This window comes from Mesocricetus auratus, unplaced genomic scaffold (assembly GCF_017639785.1).
Source record: "Mesocricetus auratus isolate SY011 unplaced genomic scaffold, BCM_Maur_2.0 Super-Scaffold_100019, whole genome shotgun sequence".
Lineage (NCBI taxonomy): Eukaryota > Metazoa > Chordata > Mammalia > Rodentia > Cricetidae > Mesocricetus > Mesocricetus auratus.
Genome location: NW_024429200.1, coordinates 11,132,726 through 11,159,631, shown reverse-complemented (window position 1 = coordinate 11,159,631; position 26,906 = coordinate 11,132,726). Strand labels below are relative to the sequence as shown.

The 26,906-nt window shown below is 46.3% G+C and overlaps 1 protein-coding gene and 1 long non-coding RNA gene across 3 annotated transcripts in view; both read left to right on the top strand.

Annotated features, from left to right (window-relative positions):
• Nucleotides 1–17,609, top strand: part of Klhdc10 (kelch domain containing 10) — a 46,120-nt gene extending 28,511 nt beyond the window's left edge. For both annotated transcript variants that reach the window (XM_005086467.4, XM_005086468.4), the window contains 8 exons: nucleotides 1,697–1,918; nucleotides 3,573–3,727; nucleotides 6,857–7,005; nucleotides 8,833–8,917; nucleotides 9,551–9,617; nucleotides 10,339–10,386; nucleotides 12,074–12,213; nucleotides 13,059–17,609. In XM_005086467.4, the coding sequence (XP_005086524.1) occupies nucleotides 1,697–1,918; nucleotides 3,573–3,727; nucleotides 6,857–7,005; nucleotides 8,833–8,917; nucleotides 9,551–9,617; nucleotides 10,339–10,386; nucleotides 12,074–12,213; nucleotides 13,059–13,268 (1,076 nt within the window). In that variant the 3' untranslated portion in view covers nucleotides 13,269–17,609. The remainder of the gene's footprint in view (nucleotides 1–1,696; nucleotides 1,919–3,572; nucleotides 3,728–6,856; nucleotides 7,006–8,832; nucleotides 8,918–9,550; nucleotides 9,618–10,338; nucleotides 10,387–12,073; nucleotides 12,214–13,058) is intronic.
• Nucleotides 17,610–24,633: 7,024 nt separating this feature from the next.
• LOC121133039 lies at nucleotides 24,634–25,803 on the top strand. The gene is made up of 2 exons (XR_005869780.1): nucleotides 24,634–25,250; nucleotides 25,581–25,803. It is a non-coding gene; the product is annotated as an uncharacterized LOC121133039 (long non-coding RNA).
• The last annotated feature ends 1,103 nt before the right edge of the window (nucleotides 25,804–26,906 follow it).

Below are 26,906 nucleotides of genomic sequence, written 5' to 3'. Positions count from 1 at the left end.
AGACTTGAAGGCCAGGTAGGCTAGGCAAGATCAAAGGAAACCCTCAAGGCCTGCTGAGCAGTGAGGATGACTCAGCTCTAGTGAGTAGAGGGAGTAGTTGAGCCTCAGAGGACTCAGATGCTTGACCCAGGCCCTCAAGGATTGTCAGTGATTTGCACATAGGACTGACATGGAGCAGAGTAACTACGAGATTCATTGTTGCTTTGTTTTTCGGTTGCTCTAGTTCTCTGCATAGTTTTTCAAGTCTTGTTCTAAAGTGTACCCTAGAAAGTGGGATTTTTGCTTAAAAAGACATGAAAGGCCTTATTAGGTTGGTAATAGATACTTATTAGTGAAGCATATTTATTGGGTGTCTAGCAGTGCCCTAAGTATTAATGTACATTATACTAATATCTGTAGTACATGAAAATAGAGATGTTTTTAGGACTATAGCAAATATAATATCCTCTTAGTCCATGTTGTATTTTATCTTGTTTGGTTCTGTAACTGTTTGAGGGTTTATATAGATTGTATAAGAAGTTGTAAGGATAATAGAAATATAAAGTAGTGGGCTTTTTTTCACCCTTTAAAATGATCTCAAATAATTTTAAATGAGCTAATATATGTGTATATAATTTCATCATTTATTTATTGTATACTGGGGATTAAGCCAAGGGCCTTGAATATGCTGGGCAAGTCTCTACTTGAGCCAAATCCCCAGCTTTTTTTTTTTTAATTTTGAGACAGACTATTGCTAATTGCCCAGCCTGGTCTTGAACTTCTGTTCTGATTGAAATTATGGTTCTCCTGACTCAGCCTCCCGAGTAGCTTAGTGTCCAGGCTTGCACCACAAGCTTGCCTGGCTAGTTAATGTAACCGGAGCTATAGAAAGGCTCTGTGGCTGTAACTCAGTGGCAGGATGCTTGCCAACCATGCACAAGGCAAGTTTCACTTCTGTATCATAAAGAAAAAAAAATCTCTAAATTCTGGAACTTGCCTCCTTCCTGTTTGCCAGGCTTTGCTTTGTATGTGGTCCTGGGGTCCTAGCCAGAATCTTTACCAATACCTTGGAGTCTTGGAGGCCATTTTTAAATTTTTGATCATTTTGAGTTAAACATTTTTTTCATAAATAGCTTTTCTTAGTAATAACTTTAAACAGAATATAAGATGTTCTTTGGAATAAATGCAGGATTTTCTTTGAAAAGTTTTGGAATAGTATCCAGAGAATTAATTTTGCTCTGACCACATAAGAGCCAGCTTTCTTTAAAGTGTATGCTTACGTGTGTGTTATTTAGGCATGACTCATTCATGTTTGTGGTTGCTTTCTCCAGTAGTCACAGTTTAATCCAGTTTGCCTGTGCTCTCCCCTAAACAGTAAGGAAACCTGACCTCTGACCTCTGAAGTACTAGGCCTCTCCTCTTCCTTTTCTTGAATTCCATATCGTCAGCCATTTCCTTGAGTTTACCATGCTGTGTCACCTCTCCTGGGAAAAATCTTTCTTAGTCTTTGAAATTTAGAAATCATGAAATAAAATAGAGACTAGCTTTTTAAAATCTTAAGTAGTCTGTGCAAATATATGAAATAACCTAAGTAAATGCCATATGCTCTGTTGGGATCCCTCCCTGCCCCCTTTGAGAGCTCACATGGTTGTCACTAGTGTTGTTTGTGCTCTTCATCTGTGGGCCACTTTTGGAAAACTGTCCTCTTCTTCCTTAGGCCACAGACCTCCCCCAGCCCGCAGTGGACATCGTTGTGTGGCTGATAATACCAACCTCTATGTGTTCGGAGGGTATAACCCAGACTATGATGAATCAGGAGGCCCAGATAATGAAGACTACCCTCTCTTCAGGGAGCTTTGGAGGTATCATTTTGCAACAGGCGTGTGGCACCAGATGGGCACAGACGGCTACATGCCCCGGGAATTGGCATCTATGTCATGTAAGTGCCAGCAGTTCTGAAATTTTGACTTTGTGAACCAACTGAAATGTCAGGTTCAGTGTCACCTGTTCTTTGTTATAATTTACACTATTGTAACATGATTAAGTATTGTCACTGAAGAGACATTTCATTGCAATGATAATATAGTGTGATGTCTTTGAATCCCTGAGTTCCTGGGTTTGAATCTAACTGTATAATATTGGATTGCCAGATGAGTTTTAACTTGATTTGCCTATAAAGTAAGATTAACAATGTCTCAGCGGGTTAATTATAAAGTATTATGTATGTATATATGTATATGTAACATATATGTATATATATGTTAGGAGAATGTAGTCAAAATGAAAAAATGAAGTTGCAGCTATGACCGTTAATAGCTATTAAGTGAAGGACTTCACCTCCTTACAGCATCACTATGTTAAGTTTCTACAGTGATTGCCATTGTACAAATGAGCCTGAGATTTCATAGACGCCCTGAGAATAATGGCTAAGAGTGCATGCTCTGAAGCCAGACTGTCTGTGATTGAATCCTAGCTCTTTTTAGGGAACCATCAGCAAGTTATTCAAGCTGTTCTTACTAGGCATGGTAGGACATGCCTAGAATCCCAGCATTTGGGAGGCTGAGATAGAAGGATTGCGATGAGTTCAAGGCTATCCTGGGCTATGTAGCAAGACCTTATCTCCTGAAAACAAATAAGCAGAGGAATTAAAACATTTGCCATTTCTGTATCTGTTTATGATCTCTAAAAGTGTAGGTTGGGCTCATTTCTTAGTGGTAGAGTGTACCAAGCCCTGGATGCAAACTTAGCACAGAGAGGAGACAGAGGAGAGAGAGGAAAGGAATAATAAAGAGAGAGGGAAATAACATTTATAGTTCCTACCTCATAGGGTTGTTGGGAAAGTTAAGTTAGGCGGGTTAACTAGTTTTCCTGAAGTCACTAGATTTAAATCCAACTCTTGACCTCACTAGGATGCAGACTGTTAACTACTACAATTCATGTTAATCACTACAGTGACTGTTATTCACTACAGTGTAGACTGTTAACCACTATGGTGTGTGAGTTAACGAATTGTGGGGAAGTTGGGAAGCTACTGAAATAAGAGGGACAGAGGAAGGATGGAAGAAAGGAGAAAGGGAAGGTTGTATAAATTGTGGGAAACAGAATAGATAAAGATTGAATACCAAACTTGTCTTCAGGATATCTTTTTATCTGGTGGATGATTAAACTGACAGAAACCATAGTTTAAAATATAGAGATCATACCTCCGACAGAATGATCCCTTGATTCCACAATCTGAGTCCTACAGGTTCTTTTCCAAGGCAAAGATGATAGACAGTTTTCCTTTGGTTTGCTGTGTATTTGAGTGGTCTTGAACAGCAATGGTATCCTGTCGTTCATAGACTTGACATTGCTATGCACACTGTTTTAGGTAATGAGTTCTATAAGTGTATTTTGGCTGTGAACAGTGAACCATGTGAGAATGCACACAGTATGAATTAAGCCATTTTCTGAGGAATCTATAGTTCGATATTAGCAGTCTTAATAAGATCATTAAGGTAGACATGTTTGAGCTTTTCAGATGGTCTGGGTTCGTGGGCAGCACACTTCAGGAAACAACTGCCTAAGGGGGATGTGTGCTTCTTCCTTCCCAGTGGTGCTGCACGGGAACAACCTGCTAGTGTTTGGAGGCACGGGCATCCCATTTGGTGAGAGCAACGGCAACGATGTCCATGTCTGTAACGTCAAGTACAAGAGGTGGGCTTTACTCAGCTGTCGGGGGAAGAGACCCAGTCGTATATATGGACAGGTACTAATCTGGCTAATTATTGGGGAATGTACTTAGTTCATATTTTTCTAGTCTAGAGCAGTGCCAGAATACATTGTTTTAATGGAGATGTAAAGTAAATTCACAAATCTTACCATTCCCCTCTGTTGTTTTTACCATTCTTTGTTGAGATAGAGGTGTGTGTGTGTGTGTATGTGTGTGTGTATGAGAGAGAGAGAGGAGGAGGGAGGGAGGGAGAGAGGAGAGGGAGAGAGTGTGAGTTTTGTGTTTTGTGTTCAGCTAGAGGACAGCCTCAGGTATTGTTCCTTAGGAACTGTACCCACCTTTATCTCTCCTTTCTTTTTGAGACAGTCTCTCTCTCTCTGGGATCTTGGGGCTTGCTGATGAGGCTGGTCTGCCTGGCTGGCCAGTGAGCTCCAGGGATTTGCCTGACCTTGCCTCCCCAACTCTGCTTTTACAAGTGGATATCACCACTCCTGTTTTGTTTTGTTTGTTTGTTTTGGTTTTTCAAGACAGGGTTTCTCTATGGCTTTGGAGCCTGTCCTGGAACTAGCTCTTGTAGACCAGGCTGGTCTCGAACTCACAGAGATCCGCCTGCCTCTGCCTCCTGAATGCTGGGATTAAAGGCGTGCGCCACCAATGTCGGCTCCTGTTTTGTTTGTTTGTTGTTTTACATGGGCATAGGAGTTGAACTAAGGTCCTTGTGCTTGCACAGCAGCATTTTACCCACCAAGCCATCTTCTCAGTACCATTATTGCTAGATTTACATAGATGTTTCTTTAACTACACCAACCTAGTGCAGTCTGAGCTTTATAAAGCATGGTCTGAGTCTGCTCTGATATGGGGTTCTACGAAGAACTTTATTTTCTAAGAAGTGTGTAGCTCATCAAGAAACTTAACACAGAGCTGAATTAAATAAAGCATGTAGAAACTATTTGCAGGTCAGTTTAACCTTTAGTGTTGGATTTTTGTTTGTTTGTTTTAGTTTGGTTTTCTGAGACAGAGTTTCTCTGTGTTGCCCTGACTGTCCTGGAACTCACTCTGTATAGACCAGGCTGGCTTTGAACTCAGAGATCCGCCTGCCTCTGCCTCACAAGTGTTGGGACAAAGGGTATGTGCTACCACCACCTGGTTTAATCTTTGGTTTGTAAAGTTATGTCCAGAAAGACTTTTGAGACCAGTGGTGGAACTTGGAGTAACCACAGTTGGCTTGGGGCTCAGCTGTCTTGCACATGGGAGTGATTAAACACTTCTGCACTTTGTCTCTGAAAGGGGCTCTATCTCACCACAGGGGCTGCTCAAGTTCTACGAAGTCACTGTGGCAGTGACTGAAGAGGAGTCTGATGGAAATGTCAGCTCTGAGCTCCATACTTCTAGGACAGTACTAGACTGCTTTCCATCTGTTGCTGCTTTTTGGGCGAGCTTTTTTCAGATACTTAGGAAGAGAGGTAGCTTTCAGTGGAAATGCTTCTCCTCACAGTCCCTACATTCTTGACTCTAAGATAATCACTGTAGTTGGAAGTTTTTCTCTGTCTGGTCCAGTCCCACTGGACCAGTTTCCCTCCCACCCTCAAGTCATCGCTGCTGCTTATAAGATAATCACTCTAGGGCTTACTATTAATTACAATTGCTTGGCCAATGGCTCAGACATATTACTAACCAGCTCTTACAATTAAATTAACCTGTTTCTATTATTCTGTACTTTACCATGAGGATCGTGGCTGGTTACCTCACATCTTGCTTCCCCAGTGGCTACATGGAGTCTCCCTGACTCCTTCTTTCCCTCCATAACTGTTTGGATTTCACACCTAGCAATATTTTGCCTGGCCATTGGTCAAAACAGCTTTATTCACCAACCAATAAAAGCAACATGTATTTGCAGGATATAGAAGGACATCCCACATCAAATCACCTAACAGATACCTTTCTAGGTAGAACTAGCAAAACTTTATTGTGTACAGACAAAGGTAAAACAGCCCTCGGGTTCTAGAAAAAGATTTAGTCATTCATTCATGGACAAGGCTTCACATGTTGCACAGGCTGGCCTCAGCCTCATTTTAGTTGGGATTATAGGTAAATGTCAGATCACCTGGTTTTAGGGTCTGATTTATTTTTAACCTTTCAAATTTTTTATTTATTGTTATTAGAGTGTGTGTGTGTGTGTGTGTGTGTGTACACATGCCACAGCTCAAGGGTATAGATCAGAGAAGAACTTTTAGGGTTGGTTGTCTCCCTTCACTGTGGTTTCTGGGGTTGAATTCAGGGTTGGGCTTGCATGGTTAGCACTTTTACCCACTGGGTCATCTTGCTAGCCCTTTAACTTTTAGTTTTTGAGATTTTTGGTAGGGATTTTTGGTTTAAGGTCTCACTTTGTAGCTCAGGTTGGCCTGGCACTCACTATGGAGCCTCTAATCTAGACTCAGACTTCTTTCTGTTCTTCTTGCCTCAGCCTCCTGAGTACTAAGATTATAAGGAAGCACCATCACACCTGAGTCAAAGTCTGATACTTTATTTTTAGATGTAGTTTGTGTTTAGGCATAGTCTATGTTTAGTACCATGAAGGTCAGAAGAGGGTGTTGGATCTCCTGGAACTAGAATTATAGGATAGTTGTGAAACACCATGTAGGTACTGGAACTGAACTCAAGTGCTCATAATTGCTGAGCCATCACTCCAGCTCTGATATTTGATTTTTTAATTTATGTTGCATTTGTGCACAGGTGCCTGGGGAGCTGATTGTGAGCTGCCTAACATGGATGCAGGGAACTGACTCCAGCTCCCTGGGACAGCAGAAAGCTCTACCTGCTGAGCCATGTCTCTACCCTAAGATTCTAAAATTTTAAAGGGTTAAAAAGGAAAAGAGAAACCAGGCAGTGATGGCATATGCCTCTAATCCCAGCACTCGGGAGGCAGAGGCCAGCCTGATCCACAAAGTGAGTTCCAGGACAGCCAGGACTACACAGAAAACAAAACAAAACAAAAACAAAAACAAAACAGAACAAAAAAACCACAAACAAACAGAAACCAAAACTGGAACAACAACAACAAAAAGAGAAGATGATGTTGATAAGACATGAGTTTTGGCTAAGTTTCCATTCTGTAATAAAGTGTTAAGGAGTAAGGGGTCATCCTTATTCATCTTCTTCCTACAGGCCATGGCTCTCATCAATGGTTCCCTGTATGTCTTTGGGGGAACAACCGGCTACATCTACAGCACAGACCTGCACAGGTTAGATCTCAACACCATGGTGTGGACACAACTCAAACCAAACAACCTGTCCTGTGACCTGCCGGAGGAGAGGTGAGGGAGTCACTGGGGCCGAGGGCTTTGAGGTCTTCCAGACCTTTGGCATTATGAAGAGAAACTCCCTTGATAGAGTGGCTAACTGGCACATGGGTCCAGATCACGGTAAAGAAAGAGCTATTGATGAGAATATGTCTTCCTCTAAGTGTGGAATCTTTAAAATATTATTTCTCTTGTACTTTTTAGTCTTTCAGTAGTAAGCATTAGTAATGTTTGGTAGCAGTTGCCAATAAAAACTATAATGAGGGCCAGTGAGGATTGATGGAAGGAAAAGAGGATGGGAAGAGAGATGATGGACAGTGGGTGGGTGGGAGGGAGGGGCGTCATCCCTTCACTTCTCTTTCCATAGGAAGTTACCTCTTAGAATTAAACTTAATGACAAATTTAGTAGTATTTTCCTGAGTTTAAGAACAAAGTGAATATTTTTTAATTCCCTCTGTTCAGACTAATTGGGTGTCTTTTGTTGCCTTTACAAAGAATGTCTGCATTTGCTGAACTCAAGTGTCCTTACAGTAGGATGTTGGTGGGCTGGCTATTGCAGAGTTAGTGGGAAGGGTTGGAGGTGGTTGTTAATGCAGTTATTTGGATATAATTTATGCTGAGAGCACTAGGGCCTTTTAAGGAAATATAAAGAAAGCATTTTCACATAGTTGCCTTCTTTTAGTTATTTTATGGACATATATATGGTTGCCACTGGAAGGCTGTATAACACAAATAATAAAAACCCAAAGACAGATATTGGGTTTCCAGTTGAAGATCAGAAAAGCAAAGCAGCCAGCCACTAGAGAGTTCTTACCTCTACCAAAACTCAGACCAAAAGGGGTGATCCTGTCCTCAGCGTGACTGCAGACTGAATACACTGTACTACTGTCTTCATCCGCCGTGTATTCCTCTCCAGTGCTGGGATTAAAGGTGTGTGCCACCACTGCCTGGCCTCTATGGCTGACTAGTGTGGCTAGCTTTGCACTCTGATCTTCAGGCAAGCTTTGTTAGATCATAAACAAAACATCACCACAAGGCTGAGGTAGGAAGATTAACAATTCCAATTCTGAGGGGCTGAAAGGATGGCTCAATGGTTGATATGACTGCTCTTCGAAAGGTCCTAAGTTCAATTCCCAGCACCTATATGGCAACTCACAACCATCTAAAACCATAGTCCCATGGGATTCAATTCTCTCTTCTGATGTGCAGAGTACATGAAGACAAAACACCCCAGACATAAAATGCATAAATAAATAAATCTTTGTGGAATTCCAGTTCCAAGAGAACCTGTATTATTCAGGGTTCCCTAGAGAAACAGAAGGTATAGAATAATAAAGAGAACTTACTAGAATAGCTTACAGACTATGGTCCGGCTCATCCAACAATGGCTATCTGCCAATGCCAGGTCCCAGAATCCAGTAGTTGTCCAGGGCACAAGGCTGGATGTGTACGCTGGTCTTCAGTGTATGCCGTCGCCGGTTTCCTGAAGAAGTACCTCTAATGCCAGTGAAGGAGTGGACTCCTGTAAGAGCAGGCTGAGAGCATGACTCCTTCTTCCGGCTCCTTTATGCAGCCTGTTTAACATGGAGTTCATTTCCTTTCCACTTAATGGTGTGAAAAGAACTTAGGGGTGGATTTGCCTTCCTTTATTTCTTATTGTTGTATACTAACGCATTTTATGCATAGGCTATAATTCATTTAACTAGTTCAGTATTAGTTAACACTTGGGTCATTTCTAATAGTCTATCATCATAAATAATGGTAATATTTAGTTAATAGAAACCTCACAGCTGACCCTTAGGAAGGTCATTTTCACCCAGTTATATTTTTTGGTATTTTCAGATACAGACATGAAATTGCTCATGATGGGCAGAGGATTTACATCTTGGGAGGAGGGACTTCCTGGACAGCCTATTCCTTAAACAAGGTACTTTTTTTTCCTTACAGAAGTAAAAGGTAGTAGGAGACAGTGGACAGAGGCATGTGTCTTACTAATCACGATGATCCTGTGTTGTTTGCATTCCGAGCAGCTTCATCAGTACTTGTTGAAGAACAATGTTCTCTATGACAGAAAGTTGAACTCAGTGTCCCAATATGCTTGTAGTTGATAGGCACGTTCATCACATGCTCAAAGTCTTGATGAACATGCTGGCGGATGAGGACGATGGTAGTAATTATAGTTGGAGCCAGTTTTCACAGAATGTCGCATCCTCTTGGTGCAGTGCCTCTAGAAGGGATAACATGATTAGGGCTGCATACCACTGACTCCAGGGAGCTTTAGTCATCCACCCCATGGCATTTCAGAAGTGTCACAGTTAGAAATCCCAGACCTGCCTTGTCCCCTTCTCTTAGCAGGGCTGCCGCCCCGCCCCTGGAGAAGTGAAAGGAGTAGAGCCGCACACAGAACACTGACAGGCACGACCACTGCTCTCCTCATCCTAGCTTTGCCTTCGCACTGTTTGCTAAAACTGCCCCAATGTCTACTGTAAAAATCTGCTTTCACACGGCAACTAAGATTACAGTTATTTACTTGTACATATGTGTTTTTTTTCCTTCCAAGATCCATGCATACAACCTTGAAACAAATGCATGGGAGGAGATCGCAACAAAACCTCATGAAAAAATAGGTAATTAAATAAAAAAGTATTGATTCCTGTCTTTAGCAAATGTATCTTATACTTGTTTTGGGGGAGTAATGGTAATTTTCTTAAGTAATATTTATTAAAATGTCACTAGAAGAGTCAGTTGGGTGTTGGGTGGCACACGGTACTTGGGAGGCAGAGGCAGGAGGATCTCTGTGAATTCGAGACCCGCCTGGTCTACAAGAGTGAGTTGCAGTTCAGTCTCCAAAGCAATATAGAGAAACCCTGTCTCGAAAAAACAAAAAAGGCATTAGAAGTTACTTTATTCTTCATCGCAGTTGTTACTTCCCTTAGCAATTGAGCAGAGAGATTTTAGCAGGGATCACTGAATTATATGCTGTGGAACAGGAGGAAAAATACAGGAGAAATAAGAAATGGGCTTAGGGGCTAGAGAAATGCTCAGTGGTTAAGAGCTCACACAATCTGACTTCAGCTCCCGACATCAGGAACTCACAAGTGCCTGTAACTTGCGCTGCATTCACTGTGGTTTCTCTGTGGATGTCTTTGAGGCACACACATGTAGTATACACACATACTCACACAAAAATGGAGAAAAGAAAGGAGAATCAGAAGTTAAAATCCGCCCATCTGAGCCACTGTCACCCCACCCTTCTCCTTGCTGTTTCCCTGACACTTCATCAGGACGGACTGGAAGGACCCACTGTTCTCTTGAATAATGGAACCCCTGTATTTATGTGTTTGACAGGTTTTCCTGCAGCCCGAAGATGTCACAGTTGTGTTCAAATAAAAAATGGTATGGAGTCTAAATAAACTTTTGATTCATTTCTGTACTCTCACCTGCTGAGATTAACTGATTTCCTGGCTAGCTCCTCTAAAGGGGTGCATGATTTTGGACTACACCCATTTCTTGTAATTTAAACTTAAAGGGAACTCTAGATAGAGTTGTGTCTCTTGGAGTTGTCAGAATGTAAACTAGTTTGTGTCTGGGCTCTCTGTTAAAAGAACTATAAAGGTGATGGCAAATAAGCTTTTCCTGTACCACTGGATCTTTTAGCTTGATTTATAGTTCCGCACTGTGAGTGCTTGCACAGTAAGACCTTGGTGCATACTGTACTAAAGTTGTAATAACGTCTTCAGCATATTAGAGCATGAAGCCCATTCTGTTCTCTATCTACTGTCAGAACTCTGAGATCATTCCCTAGTCCTCCTGTAGCAAAGGCCTTGTATGATTTCAGAAAGCAGCAGCCACTTTAAGCATGTTAACTCTTCTTTGGCTAATAGTCCCACCTTTTAATTGCAGGACATTTTATGGTTTGACTTATACCTCCTTGAGCAGCCCCTACTCTCCTCCCCACCTCTGTAAAGGGGTATATCCAAGAACTTGATAGCCTGTATCCTTTTAGCATCCCAGTTCGGATTTAAGTAGTATTTATCTGCCATTTTATGTACACACCGGGACTTTTTAAAAATTATGCTTCTGCTTTTTGGATCAGATTTATAGGTAGTGACACTGTTCTGTTTTGCCTCTGAGAATGGGGCTATGCTTTTAAAGTTTTTCTTGAATCCTAGCCAAAAAAAAGTTTCTGGTGTATTTTATAGTTTAATTAAGTATTGACTTAAACTTGGTCCAGACTTGAGTTAACCATTTATTCATTTGCTTCCTGGGAGCCATGCATCATACTGTTGGAACTTCTGGGCCTTTAAAAGGTCACATGGCCTTTGCTAAAAGTTGACCAGTAGTTAAAACTTACCTATCCAGAGCTACACAGATCAAATGAGCTTTGACTTCTTTGGGGGGAGGGGTTCTGAGACTGAGTTTCTCTGTGTAACAGCCCTGGCTGTCCTGGAAACTCACTCTGTAGACCAGGCTGTCCTGGAATTCACAGAGATCTGCCTGCTTTTGCCTTCCCAGCTAGGACTAAAGGTGTGCACCACCATGCCCAGCTCACCTTTTTGGGTGGAAGGGGTGAGGAAGGACCCATTTTGTGGTCCCAGATTGCATATTGCAGTATTTCTCCTAGGTGAAATGTCCATGGGGAGAATATTTGTCACTAGTAATAAAATTTTTTAAAAAAGCATGCTTTAGATGTTACTCAAAAGAAGAATTTGAAAACTGGTTTGTAGCTGTGTTTTGTTTTTGATTAGTGTTTTCTTGCCTGGTGGGAGTTTTAGCTTCTCTTGGGAACAGGGACGTCTCCTTCCAGGACATCTCCCTGGGCCTGCATAGCCACTCCTTCAGAGCATGAGCTTTCCCCAGACCTCAGTTTATTGATTTCCAGTGTCCTGAAACCTAGAAATATTTAAATGTGAGAACCTGACATGTAGCCTCCGTAGACACTGGCATCCTTTGTCCCAGTGAAATGGCCCAGTTCTGTTGAGGAATGGCCCACCTGTCAGCTAGCCATGTGTTCTCACGGAAGACACGCTGTAGCTGCAACTCATTTCCTTTGTGTGCTGCTGGCTTTCTCCTTTGTCGACAGATGTGTTCATTTGTGGGGGCTATAACGGAGAAGTGATCCTGGGAGACATCTGGAAGCTGAATCTGCAGACGTTTCAGTGGGTGAAGCTCCCTGCCACCATGCCAGAGCCCGTCTATTTTCACTGTGCAGCTGTCACGCCCGTGAGTTTGTGTGTGCCATTCTTACACCGTAGATGGTAAGGCGGGCTGGAGAGGAGATGGGAGAGAAAAGGAGAGGAAGATACTAGCACGTCAAGTTTAAAAGAGCACTATAAATGTAGAGGAAATTCAGTATGTGGTGTTTCCTAAGAGGGCAGAATAATGTACCATATTTGGTATCAAAGATACTACTGTAAGATTTTTTTTTCATTTTTGTATTACGAACATTTGGTATTTTGTATACTCAGTATACTCCAAATTTAATTATTAATAAAAACTTGTTTGTAGTTTCAGTTGAAATACACACAAACACCCCCCCCCAGGTGGTGGTGACATATGCCTTTAATCTCAGCACTCAGGAGGCAGAGCCAGCCTGACCTACAGAATGAGTTCCAGAACAGCCAAAAGAACAAAACCAAACACAGCATAAGCAAATTAAAAGAACAAACTATAGGACTGGACATGGCAATTCCAGCATGCAGGAAGCAGACAGATCACTTGAGTTTAAGAGTTTGAGTCTAGTTAGGCCGTGCATGAAACCTTGTATCAAAACAAACAAAACAAAAACCCCACCAAAATCATAGTTTTTCTTTACTAGCACTCATTATATAAGCACTCTGGGTTTCTGCATAGGCTCAGATCAGTGAGAAACTGTGTGTCTGTGGTGCTGGGTGCTGGCAGTTATACAGGTGTTGTACCTCATTGCAATTCTAGCCTGAGGGGTGGTTTTGTTTCATCTCACCTTGATTCGGTCTATGCTGCTCCCTTTCCTTTGTTGAAGTTTCTGCCTTGGTAGCTCTTTCTCTTCCATTTGAATTTGTCTTCTTTTAACTGCCATTTGTTCGTAGGCTGGTTGCATGTACATTCACGGAGGAGTCGTGAACATCCATGAAAACAAACGGACTGGGTCACTGTTTAAGATCTGGCTGGTGGTACCTAGCCTGCTGGAACTGGCGTGGGAGAAGCTGCTCGCGGCCTTCCCCAACCTAGCAAACCTCTCCCGAACACAGCTTCTGCACCTTGGACTAACACAGGAACTCATCGAGCGCTTGAAATGAGAGTTTCTGGACTGTTCATTGATACTGGAAATGTTAATTTAAAGAGACTCTTTATTTATGGGCAGTGTAGAGTGTGCTACAAAGAGGACTGGTTACCCTGATCAAGGCCTTATTCAGAAAATACATCAGATGCCTTTCCATGAATGGGTTTAAGTTTATGGACATCTTATTTTCTCATGTGCTTTCTTCTTTGCTTCCCTCCTTCCTGCCCCGGATGCACCACATATGCATTCCCTCTTTCTTGATGGAGCTGAGGGAAGATCTGAAAGTACCTTAATGAAGTGAGGAATCAAGAAAGATCATTTTTTATTTTATTTTAAAGAAATTCTAACCAGAATGACCATGTCAGCTGATACCACAGATTAAAGCATTATCATCAACAAATACCAAGTTTAAAAAGCCAGCAACAAGTCTGAGATAGAGTGAGAAGACTGACCTGGATAATCTTGTAGGTTGTTCTTAAGTGTGGATGTTGAATTAGTGTTTAAGATGTGTCTGAGTGGCTGGACTCAGGCAGCAGTGTTTGATGATCTGGTGCAAATATACTTACCCTCGACAAGCATTTGATCAGTGAGCCCCTCAACTTTGTGATACCCCAGTGGTTAGCATTGACTTGCTGAGGTTCAGCATTGTCTGTTACTGTCACGTCGTTGTCTTTTAAAGTAAATGTATGGCGTCAAGTTCTTTCCAGGCAGTGTTGAACTTCCCCTACGCTTATTAGTGGCTTTAAATATGTCTTAGCCTCTTCACGAGGAACTGTAGATTCTAAGTGCGTGGTGTAGATGTCGAAGGACAGTAGAATAGAGCATAGCGCCCGCACCCTTCAGACGCTTAGCTTCGGCTTGGGGCGATGGGCTCTGACTATCATACCAGCTGTTTCCTTTTTAGAAGTCGTTTCTTTCCAATCTCTGGGCCATGTCCTTGCATTTGCTCAAGCAGTGGTTCTGGATTCCCTCCTGAGCTTGTTGCCTCCTTTGCTGTCTGCTTCAGTGTACACGATGCTGTAATTGCCTGTAATTGGATAAAAGGTCTTAAGGGAAGACGCACAGCTTGTCCTTCCTCAAGAAGCAAGTGTCATTTGAACCCAGCAGGAGTGAGACAGGATAATTTGCTTGTTTGTTTGTTTGTTTCCGTGAGAGATTTTAGTTCTGGTCTCTTTTATTTAGTTAAATCTAGGGAGAAAAGTGACCTAAGTTTTCACTAGTTTTGTCCTCAGACTACTAGAAGAGTTGAGGGGGTAGCTTGTGTGAGCCTGTGGGTATCCATAGGTGTAGTCAAGATGCAGGAGGCCCACTTGCAGGCCCACTACAGAGGAGACACATGCAGGAGATTTTGAACACATTTTTCCTTTAAGTGCCTCTTTTTCACCTAGCTTTAACATTATTCTTTTAGCCCCAAAGCGATCTCTTTAATTTGTGTGGATTTAAAGTCACCTTTAATTTATAGTTAAAAAGTTCCTGCCCCGTGCACAGTCCACGGGAGGTCTTTTGACTTCTTCTCTCGACAGGCCTTATGTCCTGTCCATGTGGGCTGTCGGTAGAGCCTTTGTTCACCGTCCTGTGAGAAGCACTTATCTGTGAGTTTGGGTCACTTCTGAGCAGGGAGGGAATGGAGCTGCTCTTCTAGGGGTCCCATCCCCCAAATCTCGCCATTCCCTGTTGGTGAGGCTTTGACCTCCTACCATCAAGGAGCCCTCTCCAGAGTAAGTCAGCCTGAGCCGCTCTGTGAGTTCAAAACTGTGTGACTCCAGGCCAGGCCTTTGGACCATGGCAGAACTATATCCCGAACTAACAAGCCATGTTTTCTAGGATGACAGGATTTTTGTCATTGGTTTGATTGTTCAGCCTCTGTTTTGTCTCGCACGGTCCTTGGAATACAAGCAGGCCGCTGGCTCTGATCCACTAGAACAGAGTGAAGAGGGGCCTGACTCAAGCTGACTTGCTGGCATCCTTTTCAGCCTTTCGGAGGTTGTCTTCTTTGAGATGGATGTTGGAGGCCTGACATCGACGACCATATGTGTCTTATAAGTCCATGTTTGGTCTAAAGTCTTTAGTGAAATGGTGCGGTGAGCAGCAGTGAGTGCTGTAAGCCGCTCGTATGCACGAGTTCTGGATGCCAAATGACTGTAGATCAGGCCTTAGAGTAAAGGGGACTGGATTTTCCCGAAGGGTCACCAGCATTTTAGTTTCTCTCTAACCAGCCCCTGGGTTCCCGACTGCATCACCTGGCGTGGGGAAGGCGACGATGCCTGCTGCCCCTCTGCCTCTTTGAGGTGTGCCGGGCATCTCCCTGCAGTCCTGGAAATGGAAGTGCAATATGTAGAAACATGGTCTGATCAGATTATGTAGGAGTGATGACGATATAGCCACTGCACTACTTTTTGTGCCTATCTTGGGCAAGTCACCTTACTGCTTTACAGGAAAATTATGCCAAGGATTGTCAGTGTGATCATAAGCCAACTTCTTGATAAAGCTGGATTTTTTCAAGTCCATGTTTTCTTATTCTAGTTCATAAAAAAGTTACTGTTCCTTGGTTTGTTAGAGGTGGGATTTTTTTCCCATCCCTGTTTATACTGCCTTCTATTTGCATGTTTTGCCCAGGAATAAGGAAGTTCGCTTGAAAGTATTGCCCAAGTGAAGAATTAGAACCTAATATTAATACACTAATTTATCTGGGAATATAATACCTTATTAAATGGTGCTTCCATCACTATAAGGTATTTTCCACTTCACAGAAAAACCAGTATATAATAGATTGGATCTTTGCCTGCTTTCCACTGGCGGGAAGCCCCCTTTAATGACCCGGTGACTCGGTATAAAAGCTTACTTTATAGCATTCATGTCCAGTACAGAGCTAGATTTAAAAACTATATATGTAAAATTAAAATATTAACATTTCTAGATTAAACGTAAGCCTTTGATTATCCACAGTCGAAAGATGAAAGCACAGACAGTTGAAATCCACAGAAAATCAGTGTTTCAACTTTTTTGTTAAGCAATCGATTTCTTTACATACCTTTCCCCATCCTACTCCTCCCCCTCTCCTTTTTAAGGGACTAGTAGTTAGGAAAGGAAAGGAAGCTCGGAACAGGGGCTAGCAGCAGCCACCACTCCAGTGGCCCAGGTAGCTTTCGAGGTTGAAGCATGAAGCCACAGGTGGTAACCCTGAGGCGCCATGGTGCCCTTGAGCATGGTCTGCTGCTGAGTTCTCTACTGCCTCCTGACCAGAGAACACTTCCTTCCTGTAGGAAGAAAAGGCCATGTCTCACAGGAACAGGAAACCCATCATTTGAACACATTTCTTTGGTTCTTGACAAACTTGCTTTTCCGTTTTTTTCCTTTGGTGTTGCCTTCTCCATTCTGATAGACAGCCTGGTGTGCAGGAACGGCACACGACCCTCTTGGACTGTGTTGGGTTTCTCTCCTCTAGAGTCAGTTTGGTTTTCTGTGGTCTTGGTGACACTTACAGTGGCCCTCTCACCAACACTCTGATGTAGCACAAAAAAACCATTTTCCCTTTTGTTCTTTCTTGTGTTCTGGTGTTGGACTCGAGGGTGAATGAGGGTTTATTGTCATAGCCATGCATTTCAAGAACTGGTTACCATAGGTGTAAATTCCATTGGTCCCCAGGTACCTTAGAACTCTGGAAGCGTTGGCAGGGTCTGAAGCAGGCTCGGTGGGGTTCTGGAGCGTCCATGTGTATAGACACCCTTCTAGTTTGTGCGATTTGGAAGAAAAACATCTCCCCTTGTCTCGTGTCATAAGCAGAGTTCTGCGTTGTGCTTCAGAGGCAGCGCCCTCTTCTCGGGTACTTCCCACGTGAGTGTTGTTAAACCTTTGAGAAGGGTTTTAAGGCCCTGCCTAGTCTGCACAGGCTGAGTCAGAGGCCGTTTTCTGAGAAAAGGCCAGTTTCACTAAGTAGCTGTAAGTGCTGTTGTGCTAGTTACTTCAGGAATGGAGAGGAGGCGGCAGGAAGCCCGGGCTGGTGGGGTCGCAGGGAGAGTGCAGGCATCTCCTGGAGACACTGGAGGGACAGGCTGGAAAGGAAGGCCTCTCTTTGGAGTTGCTCTGAGGCTGGCCCAGGCTTGGCTCTTCCCGCAGGGTGCGAGGCCATACACAGTGCTTGCCTTACTTTAAAGCTACTTGCCACAGTCCTGTTAAATAGTGTGGATGTCCTTTTGCAGTCTGGTGTGCATGCCATGTGATCAGGACAGCTTTCCACCTCCCCTGGTTTCCTACAAGCAAGTAAACCTACCCTGAAATGTCCAGTCTGTACTTATGTACCTTGTCAGTGTTTGCTGTTGGTTTCTAAAACAATCTGATCAATAAATCTCTAAACAGACTTGGTCCAAGTCACCATGATTGTCTGCAGTAATGTGTGCACATATGTGAGTTCACCTTTTGCCGTGTATATATATGACAGTCCTACCCCCTTCTGTGCACCTCAATCCCCACTAGAGTCAGCTCTGCTCTCTCATGTCTGCGACCCCCTACCACCCCGCCCCTGTGATGGGCTCTGTCTGCTCATTTCCAGAACTGCCCCCCCCCATGGTAACTGTCTCAGCAGAACTCGGCTCTTGGCAAGGGTGTACCTGTGGGGCAGGCCCCCGCATTGCATTTATGTACCCCAAACCACTGCTGGGCAGGCGTGTGGAGTTGAGGCTTCCCTGAAGGGTTGGAGGAGATACAGGGAAGTCTGAGGGGAACGTGAGCCCTGTGAACAGTCATAGGGCTTCACAATCCAAAGAAAAGGCCTGAGTTCCAGCAGAGTCCCGTCCTGGGATCCTCAGGATGAAGCCACAGTTGTTACCCCGCGTCACCTTCTGACCCTTCTCCGTCTCAGCTGTTAAATCTAGAGTAGATGAGGGTACCCCATCCACATCTGGCCACTTGAAGGCCTGCCTGCCTTCTAGGATTGGACACACTCATTTCTCTTTCCATTGGCTTTTTCTAAGGACACATTTCTTGGGTGTTACAATGTAAAGCTACAAAGAGGAGAAAGGGTTTGTGTGCCTTCATCCACCACACAGACAGCACATAAAATGTCCTCTGCGGTCGGCCTTCCTTCCTTCGGCTTATTTTCCTCCTAAAATGTGCTCCTGTCACATTTAACACCAACTTTCATACTTTTGACCTGCCAGAGGCATGGTGGTGCACACCTCTAATCATTCCGGAGACAGATGCCAGTCTGGTCTAAATAGTGAGTTCCAGGATAGCTAGAGCTACATAGAGATCCCCATCTCGAAACAAAACAAACAAAAGCAAGAAACCAGTCCCCCAGAGCTGGAGTTCCGGGTGGTTGTGAGCCAGCCACCTGGCATGTGTGGCTCCTCTAAACTGCCAGGCCGCCCTTCAGTCCCTGAAAGACTCTTGTTTGCATTTGACGGGGTTCCTAATCGAGGACTAAGGGGGCGGGCTGCAGTTATCTCGGTTGGTTTGCATGACTTTGTTTTTCTCGTTACATTTGTGAAATTCCACTTTGTCAGAACTATTACAGAGCTGCTAGTGCCATCACATTATCTTGTGGTAACCATGGCACTGCAGTCCCCATACCGCCTTCAGACAAAAGTCACCGTGCTATATATAACCCATAAAGCCTCCTGCAATGAAGGGCGTGTTTTCTGTGCACTCTGCACTAGGGTGGCAGCTACCAACCACATGTAGTGGCTGTTGAACACTCCAACAGTGGCTACTGTGACAGAGATTTAATTTAAAGGCATTTAATATAAAGAGCCACACATGGCTCCAACCACAGATCGGCAGTTTTAGACAGAGCTGAGAGGCTGGGATGGGGCTCTGCTCCTGCCTGTTGGTAGCATGTCTCCTCTAGATAACTCACTTTTTCTTGGGCCTTAGATTACTCATCCGTCAGAGGAAATGGACTGGATGATTCCCCAGGGCCCTTTCAGGTCAAAGGCTGTACAACTCTATTACTGGCCTAGGGTGGCCACTACCCTTTGATCCGATACTCCGATGGTTGGTCCCACTGTGTTTGGGGTCAGCTATGTAGATGAGGTGAGTGCTGCATTTGGGCATGCTCACTTGTGTGACACAGGCGTTTGCAGAGCAAACCTGTAAGCACTGGTTTCTAAACCGTCACGGCTGGCAGGACGGCCCAGTAGGGAAGACCTTTGCAGCACCTAAGTCTGAATTAGAGAGCACACGAAAACAGGAGAGCTGCACCTCTGAGGGTTATCTTCTACACACAGTAACCATTCCAAAAGTGATGCATATTTATTAAATGAGGTCAAAATCCCCCAAATCCAGTTCCGGCAGATAGGCTGTTTTCACAGATTTCAGTTCTGATTCAGCTGGTTTAAGAGGTTTGGAGACCCAGTCTTCCCTGTTCCTAGTACTGTTCAGCAGAGAACTGCAGAGCCAAGGCCAGAGTGAAGGTCACTGCTCGTCTTTGCCCGGTTACCCTGAAATCTGATGACACAGGCCTGTCTCTTCCCTCTCTTGAGAACCCCTGGAATGGCAGTAGAATGTCATTTTCCCGAAAGTGGGATCAGTAGTATCTCCTGATACCACTGTGAGGTTTATGCCTAGGTAAAGTGCTTAGACTGGCAGGGGCCTAATACTATTGCGTAGCTGTTAGTCATTGCTGCTCTCTAGGGCAGGGAGGTCTCAAACTGAGACAGTCATTTAGGTGACAAGTTAATTAGAGATGAAAAGGATAGTATCTAAAACAAATAACAATAAATAAGCCATCACAGCCTACACTGCTAGTTCTGTATCACTGAGACCAGAATAGGGCTGGGGATGCAGTGAGGTTTGGGGACCTGCCTAGCCTGGGACACGTGAGGCCTTGGGCTGGTTCCCCAGCATCTCTCCATAAAACAGACATCTTGTTTTTCTGGATATTGTGAATGCATCTTGCTAAGTCGATAGTTAGAGTGACTCAGAGGCTCCTAAGTTCCTCACTGGTTCAGATACAGCCTGGTGTTTGGAAACCTTTAATTTAAGTGCCACACCTAGAGGGGAAAAAAATGAAGGGGAAGGAGGTAGATTTAAAACACACACACACACACACAAAACAATCTGTTGTGTTAAGTGTGTGGTTGTTGCCCAAAGCATATCCCTCAGTATCTCGTCCCTTCATAAACTCAAGCAAGAACAGTATTATACCACATTTCTTTTTTCCTTAGCCAGGCGACAGGAGGTGGAGGGCCCTGACATGCCGAGGAAACCCAGCACAGTCACCCTCCCACTCACCAAGGCCCTGACACCACAGCCTCAGCTACCCACGTGAGACCGCTCAGCTCCCGAAGCAGCCAGGCAGGAAGGCCTGCTCAGTACGGCTCCTCGGCACAGCCCTCGGGCTCGTGAAGGAGGACAGGGTCGGCTGCACACTTGGTACCCACCCACACCGAGCCACACTTCACAGCAGCTGCATGTGTGACACAGAGCAGGCTGCCAGCCTCAGAAGGCACAGGCAGATCAGTGTATCTTTCTTGAACCCTCTAACTAAAGCTGCCAAGAGTCTGGAGCTGAGAAGGCTCCCGTCTTTACTGCAGATACCCAACGTTTCTCCCACCCCTTGTAAGAGAGCAAATTTATTTACAGCCAGGTGGCTGAGGCCCTTATTTACAAGAACTCCATCCTCCAACAACCAAACTCACATCTGGCCGGGATCAAGGTGTCAGCAACTGCTCCTTGCCCACCCTACGCCGCCTGCCCCGCAGATGGAACTCTCAGGAATGATGAACACGGGCTGCTCACAGCTGCCAGCCCATCACGGGTCCAAGACTGCAGGGGTAACTTCCTCTCCCTCCTCGGTGACAGAGCCCTATCTGCTGGCAGCCCGGCCTTTCTGCACGCACTTTCTGCAGAGCTAATTGGCGTGGAGCGGGTGTGGTGGTGCGCACGTGCTTTTCATCGCAACATTTGAGAGGCCCGGGCAGGTGAATCTCTGAGTTTGAGGCCAGCCTGGTCTAGGTTGTGAGTTCCAGGCCCACCGGGGCTTCTCAAAACCAAACCAAGCCAAAGCAAACCAGAAAGCAACCAAACAAAAACATTCCACTGGAACATAAGCTTGAAGGGGCTTAGTCTTACTTCACAGGAGGCTAGGCCAGGGTCAACCAAAGAGTGGTTGCCAAGGGAGTTACCAGCCCTTCTAAAGCCAGAGGAAGCGACTTGTTGGTTAGAACTCTCACCTTTCTTGCGTCTTCCCGTGCCCCCGGGCCACCGCGAGCAGAAGAGCTTAAAGGAAGGGACCCTTACCCAGATGGGCGCGGCTCCGCGGAGCCTCAGTGTAGCAAGGTGAAGCCTGGGGCCTGGCCAGGAAACCGAGCTACAGGCGGACACCGGTGCCCCGGGGGCCACCGCCAGTCGCTTGTCCTGGCAAGTGTCCACACTGCTGCAGAGCCAGGTCAGGGTTTTTCGGAAGGTAAGATGGCCTCGCGTTTCGCCGAGAAGCCGCCCAGGGTGGTTTCTCTGCCGCCCCCTGGCGGGCAGCGGGGCGGGCAGCTCAGGGCCAGGTGGTGCAGCTACCGGTGCCCACGCTAACTGCATCTAGTGGGCACGCAACCGGCTGGGATGCCACAGGGTGGCACAGCCTTGTGTTCAGGCAGATTGCACACGGAGGCAGGGATTCTACCCAGCAAACGAGTTAGAGGAGAGTAACCAGGCACTAAGTGAGTGGGCAGGAAATCCCAGAGGAGCACCGCGAGCTGGTTTTCCAGGGACAGCACCCAGCTTCTGGTGCCTTCTGGAAGAGGAGGAAGCCTGCGGCAGACGCCAGCAGAACCGCGGAGAGAAACGTGGAAAGCGAGGCAAGGCAGCTAGCTAGTTGGGAAATTTAATTTGAGGCCACACCAAGGACCCTCCTTGGTACACAGGGTGAGGCCGCTTCAGACAGGACACTCAGAGTACACAGAGCAAGGGCTGGACTTCAGCTCCCATGTCTTTATCCTGGGGTGGACACTTGCGCAATGACAACCCGAGGAACATGGCACCCCCAGAGGATGCCCTGGATGCCAAGCCCTAGCCTGGAGAGACCCAGGGAGGTCCACATGGAACTCAGGCAGGGGTACCGTGGGTCTAGATTTTCCCCACTAAAGCTCTGCAGGTTAGGATCCTCCCTTCCTCCACAGCCCCCGTGCAGAGGGGCCCAGGGCTGCGGGGGAGAGCCACTCTGAACCGGAACGATCTGGTTTAAGGCGAGCCGATTCTCGCTCCCGCTCCCGCCCCCATCCCCCTCGCCCTCCCTTCTCCTTCAGCGACAGGCTGCTTTCTGCTGCAGTCCCCTGACCAAGGTAAACAGGAGGGAGGAAAGAAAAGGCTCTGTTTCCATGGTAACCTAGAGGGGCGGTCGATATGGCTCTCTCGGATGTGCTTGTACGACTTGAGGGAGAAAAGAGGCCCCACTGGAAAAGCAACAGGGAGGAAGGACCCTAGCTGTGTTCATAATGGGGTTGTTCTGGAGGTGATGCGGGTCTGGGGCAGGGGAGGTGACGAGCCTGACACCCCCCAGTGAAGTGACAGATGGGCAGGAACCTGTAAACACAGTTGCACCCCAGGGGCTGGGTTCACACCAGAAATGCCACCGTCAACTCAGGAAATATCAAACAGGTGCCAGAGCTGTCGGGACCTGCCCAGACCCTCACACCTTGCTGGCCAATTACAGAAAACCTTCCGTGGCAGCTCAGCTAAGAGGCAGCCACAGGGTGAGATGAGTCTCAGACCCAAGGACAGGTTCTGACTGAAAGAGCCCTCCACCCAGTTCCTTCTCCTCCCCAAGAGGAAGCCTCCAGCATCCCTAATCCCTACCCAGCTCCTCAGTGTGGCATCTGATGAGAATAACACAGCGGTCCCAGCATGGGGTAACATAACGGGTGTGGGTCACTCCTCCTGAAGGACAGAGACGGTCCTGTCACTCCCCAAGGACTGTAGTCCTCCCTCACTGCCCAGGTAATTGCCACACATGGAGACGCCTCTGAGGAGCAAGCTGAGCAGGTCAGAAGCCTCTTCTGGCTGGCTTCCGGGTTCCTGTGAGCTCCCTCAGAAACTCCTTCCACAGGGGCTGAGGGAAGCAAGCAGTTTGCCTTGTCACCAGCTGTCACTTGGTAGCTGGGAGAAAAGCAGAGGCAGAAGTTACAGGTTATTCATCTTCCCACCCCGGAGAGGCAGCCGTGGAGACAGATACCTGTGGAAGCTGTGTGAGGTGCCTTTGTTTCCCCCAGGCCACGCAGTAAATCTGGCAGTGGGGCTTCCTAGCCTTGGAAACTCCAGCCCGGGCCAAGTCTTTTCACTTACCATGAGCCAGTAGAAGCATGTGATCTGCCTGGAAGACGCCTTTCAGACTAGAGGCAAAACAGACCAACAGGTTTTCCTTGCATAACAAACACTCAGAAAGAAGGAGGAGGAGGAGGAGGAGAAGAAGAGGAAGAGGAGGAAGAAGAGGAGGAGGAGGAGGGCTGGAGAGATGGCTGAGAGGTTAAGGGCACTGGCTGCTCTTCCAGAGGTCCCGAGTTCAATTCCCAGCAACCACATGGTGACTCACAACCATCTGTAATGTGACCTGGTACCCTCTTCTCAGACATACATGCAGGCAGAATACTGTATGCATAATAAATAAATAAATCTTTAAAAAAACACTCAGAAAGAGCCCATCTTAGCTCTTTCCTTGGCTTGCGGATTCCAAAGCTACCCGACCTCAGTGTCTTGCTGCTGTGGTGCCTTCCCGCTGCACCTTGGATAATTAGACTCCTTGTTAGGTCTTGGCAGTGGTTCGCTCTGCAATCTTCTCCCTCATGTAGTCTTGTCCTCTGTCCTCCATCTCCAGGTCTCTATTCAAATCTCAGTGAGGCAGGGCCCAAGCTAGGGTGCTGCCAGGGAGACCCCGAGGCCTCCGCCCTGACCCCTCCACTGGCCCTGTCCTCCTTCCGGCTCGCTTCATTTTCATATAGCTGACTGCCTAACTATTAATCCCACTGTCATGAGGACAGGAATGGCCTCTGCCTTGTTCCTGTGCTTTCTGTGTCCCTCAGAGCCTGCGACATAGTAGACGCTCAGTAAACGCTTTCAGATGGCTCGATGGTTGGGGACCTAGGGTCAGAAGGTGGTGTCCTCCGCCTGCTCTGCAATCTAGCAGGGCCTCCTACAAGCTGCAGCGCAAGGTAGCACATGCCCAGTAAGGCCCACAGAGGGAATCAGTGTGTTCCTGCTGAATAGAAGAGAAGCCAGAAAAGCTTTAGCGGGAAAAGGGGACGCTGAGCCTTTATAGGCTGGGTTGCCACAACCAGGCTGTGGGAATCCTGGGCAGCAATGTCTAAACCGTGACCCGAATGACAAGTCAGCCTGAGGTCCAGTGTGCTGCCCATTGGGTAGGGCAGAGGAAAGACAACAGCAAACACGCTCCCCGCCTCTGCTGGGGGAGCCGTGGGGGGGGGGCTGAACAGGGTCAGTAGCAATGCTCTGTCCCCTCAGCTGTGAGCTCAGGTAGTGTACCCAGTGTGACCCAGCCCTGTGCACTGGGAGGCGATGGGGCGGAGCAGGAAGACCTCCGCCTGTAAGCACTACACTCCTCTCAAGACAGGGGGCCGTGGCAGTTGCGTCTCGGGTGCTGCATGTCCCTCTGCTTCTTGAGGCTGCTGACAGCCTTGGCTGCATGTGACCACAGTGGCGAGTCCCAGCAGTTTCTTCAGCCCAACCCCCATACTTGCAGTATGAGTCACCTTCAATTTCCTGCCTGCCTCTTCCCTGACTGACCTGATAAATCCGGACAGCTTTTATTGCTTTTGGCAAAACACTGCCATTAAGATTTACGGAGCCAAAAGCTGTAGAAGGTAATCTTCAGAGTAATTTACACAGTGGGTTTCAAAAGATGAAAAGTTAGCATTTCAGAGGTAATTTCATAAAAAGGATTATCAGATTAATCACTGTGTCGATTTAATAGTGGTGTCTAAAATAATTAATTAGCCTGCTTGAAGTCAGCAATGCAAGAAGGAACCCAGAAGGAATACAAATGGCCATGTCAGATGTAAGTATTTTTGGGGCAATAGATCTGCAGAGAATTCTTGCTAAAATTACCTTGGAGCAGTGTCTGGCTTAGAGATAAGATAAGGAAAGGAAGTATGGCTTCCATGGCACATGCCTGTCATCCTAGCACTTGGGAGGTAGAAACAGGAGGATCAGGGGTTTCAAGGTAGCTTGAACTTCACAGTGAGTTCAAGGCCAACCTGGGCTACACAGTGAGGCTCTGTTTCCAATAAATAAATAATTAAATACATGCAAACTGAAAGCAGATAGAATTCCAAGACTTGAGGTCAGCCTTCGGCTATGACTGTTAGATGCTTGTCCTCACCCGCAGAGCGACAGCTGATCTGCAATGTGTTGAATTGCCTTGTGACACCTGGAAAATGTGTTCAACCAAGCCACATCGGAGTGCTGACACGTCGCCGTGGTGGACGGTCCAGGTGTGACTTTCAGCTCAGTTGAGAAGTTACCTGTGAGTGTTCCAAGATGGAAAGGAATCAGTACCAGCTGGGCTAAGTCATAAACTCCTCACGGTGCCCGCGCCGGCACAGCTCTGACTCATTGGCATGTGTCGTGGCAATGCTATGTATGTTCTTAGTGCTATCATCAGCCAAATAGTGCCACCCCACACGAGAAAAAACAAAAAAATGTTCGGGTCCTAACCTACTGAGTCCTAACACCGCTGACTGTGACCAACCCTGAGCACCAGGCACTTGGAGCCCTAGCTGACCTCAAGAGCAGTCCTTCAGGAAAACCTCTCTTCTCTAGTCCCTTTGCTTCATACCTCTAGTAGGCCTCCCAGCCAGGGTAGCTTGCGGTGTTCCCTGGGAGAACGAAAGCCCGCTCCTTCAGAAAGGGCACTGAGAGTGCACCCGGCCAGAAGAGGGCACCAGGTTGAATTGTAGATGGTTGTGAGCCACCATGTGGTTGCTGGGAACTGAACTCAGGACCTCTGGAAGAGCAGTCAGTGCTCTTAACCTCTGAGCCACCTCTCCAGCCCCCTCAATGGTATTTTCAAGAGCAGAGCTGATCACATCCTGCTCAGTCCTCCCTGCTGTCGTTTCTTCCATACTCTTTCCTAAGGACACAGATACCAACTAAGGCGGGGGCCATACCACCGTGTGAGGGGCTGCCTGCCCCCCAGCAGAGTTGCCCTCCCCAGGTCTAGACACTTGGGCCCCTTTCCATGACCCCTAGGAAAAGTGAAGGTCTATATGTGCCACCAGAGCTCTCCTTGAGCCCCACAGGGGCCGGGGGTACCGGCTGGGTGGGTTGCCTCCTCTCCATCTCTCTTCCTGGGCTGAGGTTCAGAGACTGGAGAACCAGGTGGATCCTGGCAAGAGTAAGCGCTAAGTCCTATGGGATAAGAAGAAGTCAAATGTCTACCAATGTACTTCCTGCTGTTGGGCTTCCACGTCTCCTGGGGAGCCTGCCGAGGGGGTCCTTCTTGAAGAGGCAAAGCTGGACTTTTGGACCTAAGATAGGGAAAGAGGGAGCTGGACTAGGGTAGAACATAGGATGCAGGATGATCCTCCTCCATTTTGTTGTTGGTTTGTTTTTGGAGACAGGGTTTCTCTGTGTAGCTTTAGTTTGGAGCTTGTCTGGGCACTCACTCTGTAGACCAGGCTGGCCTCAGACTTACAGAGATCCACCTGCCTCT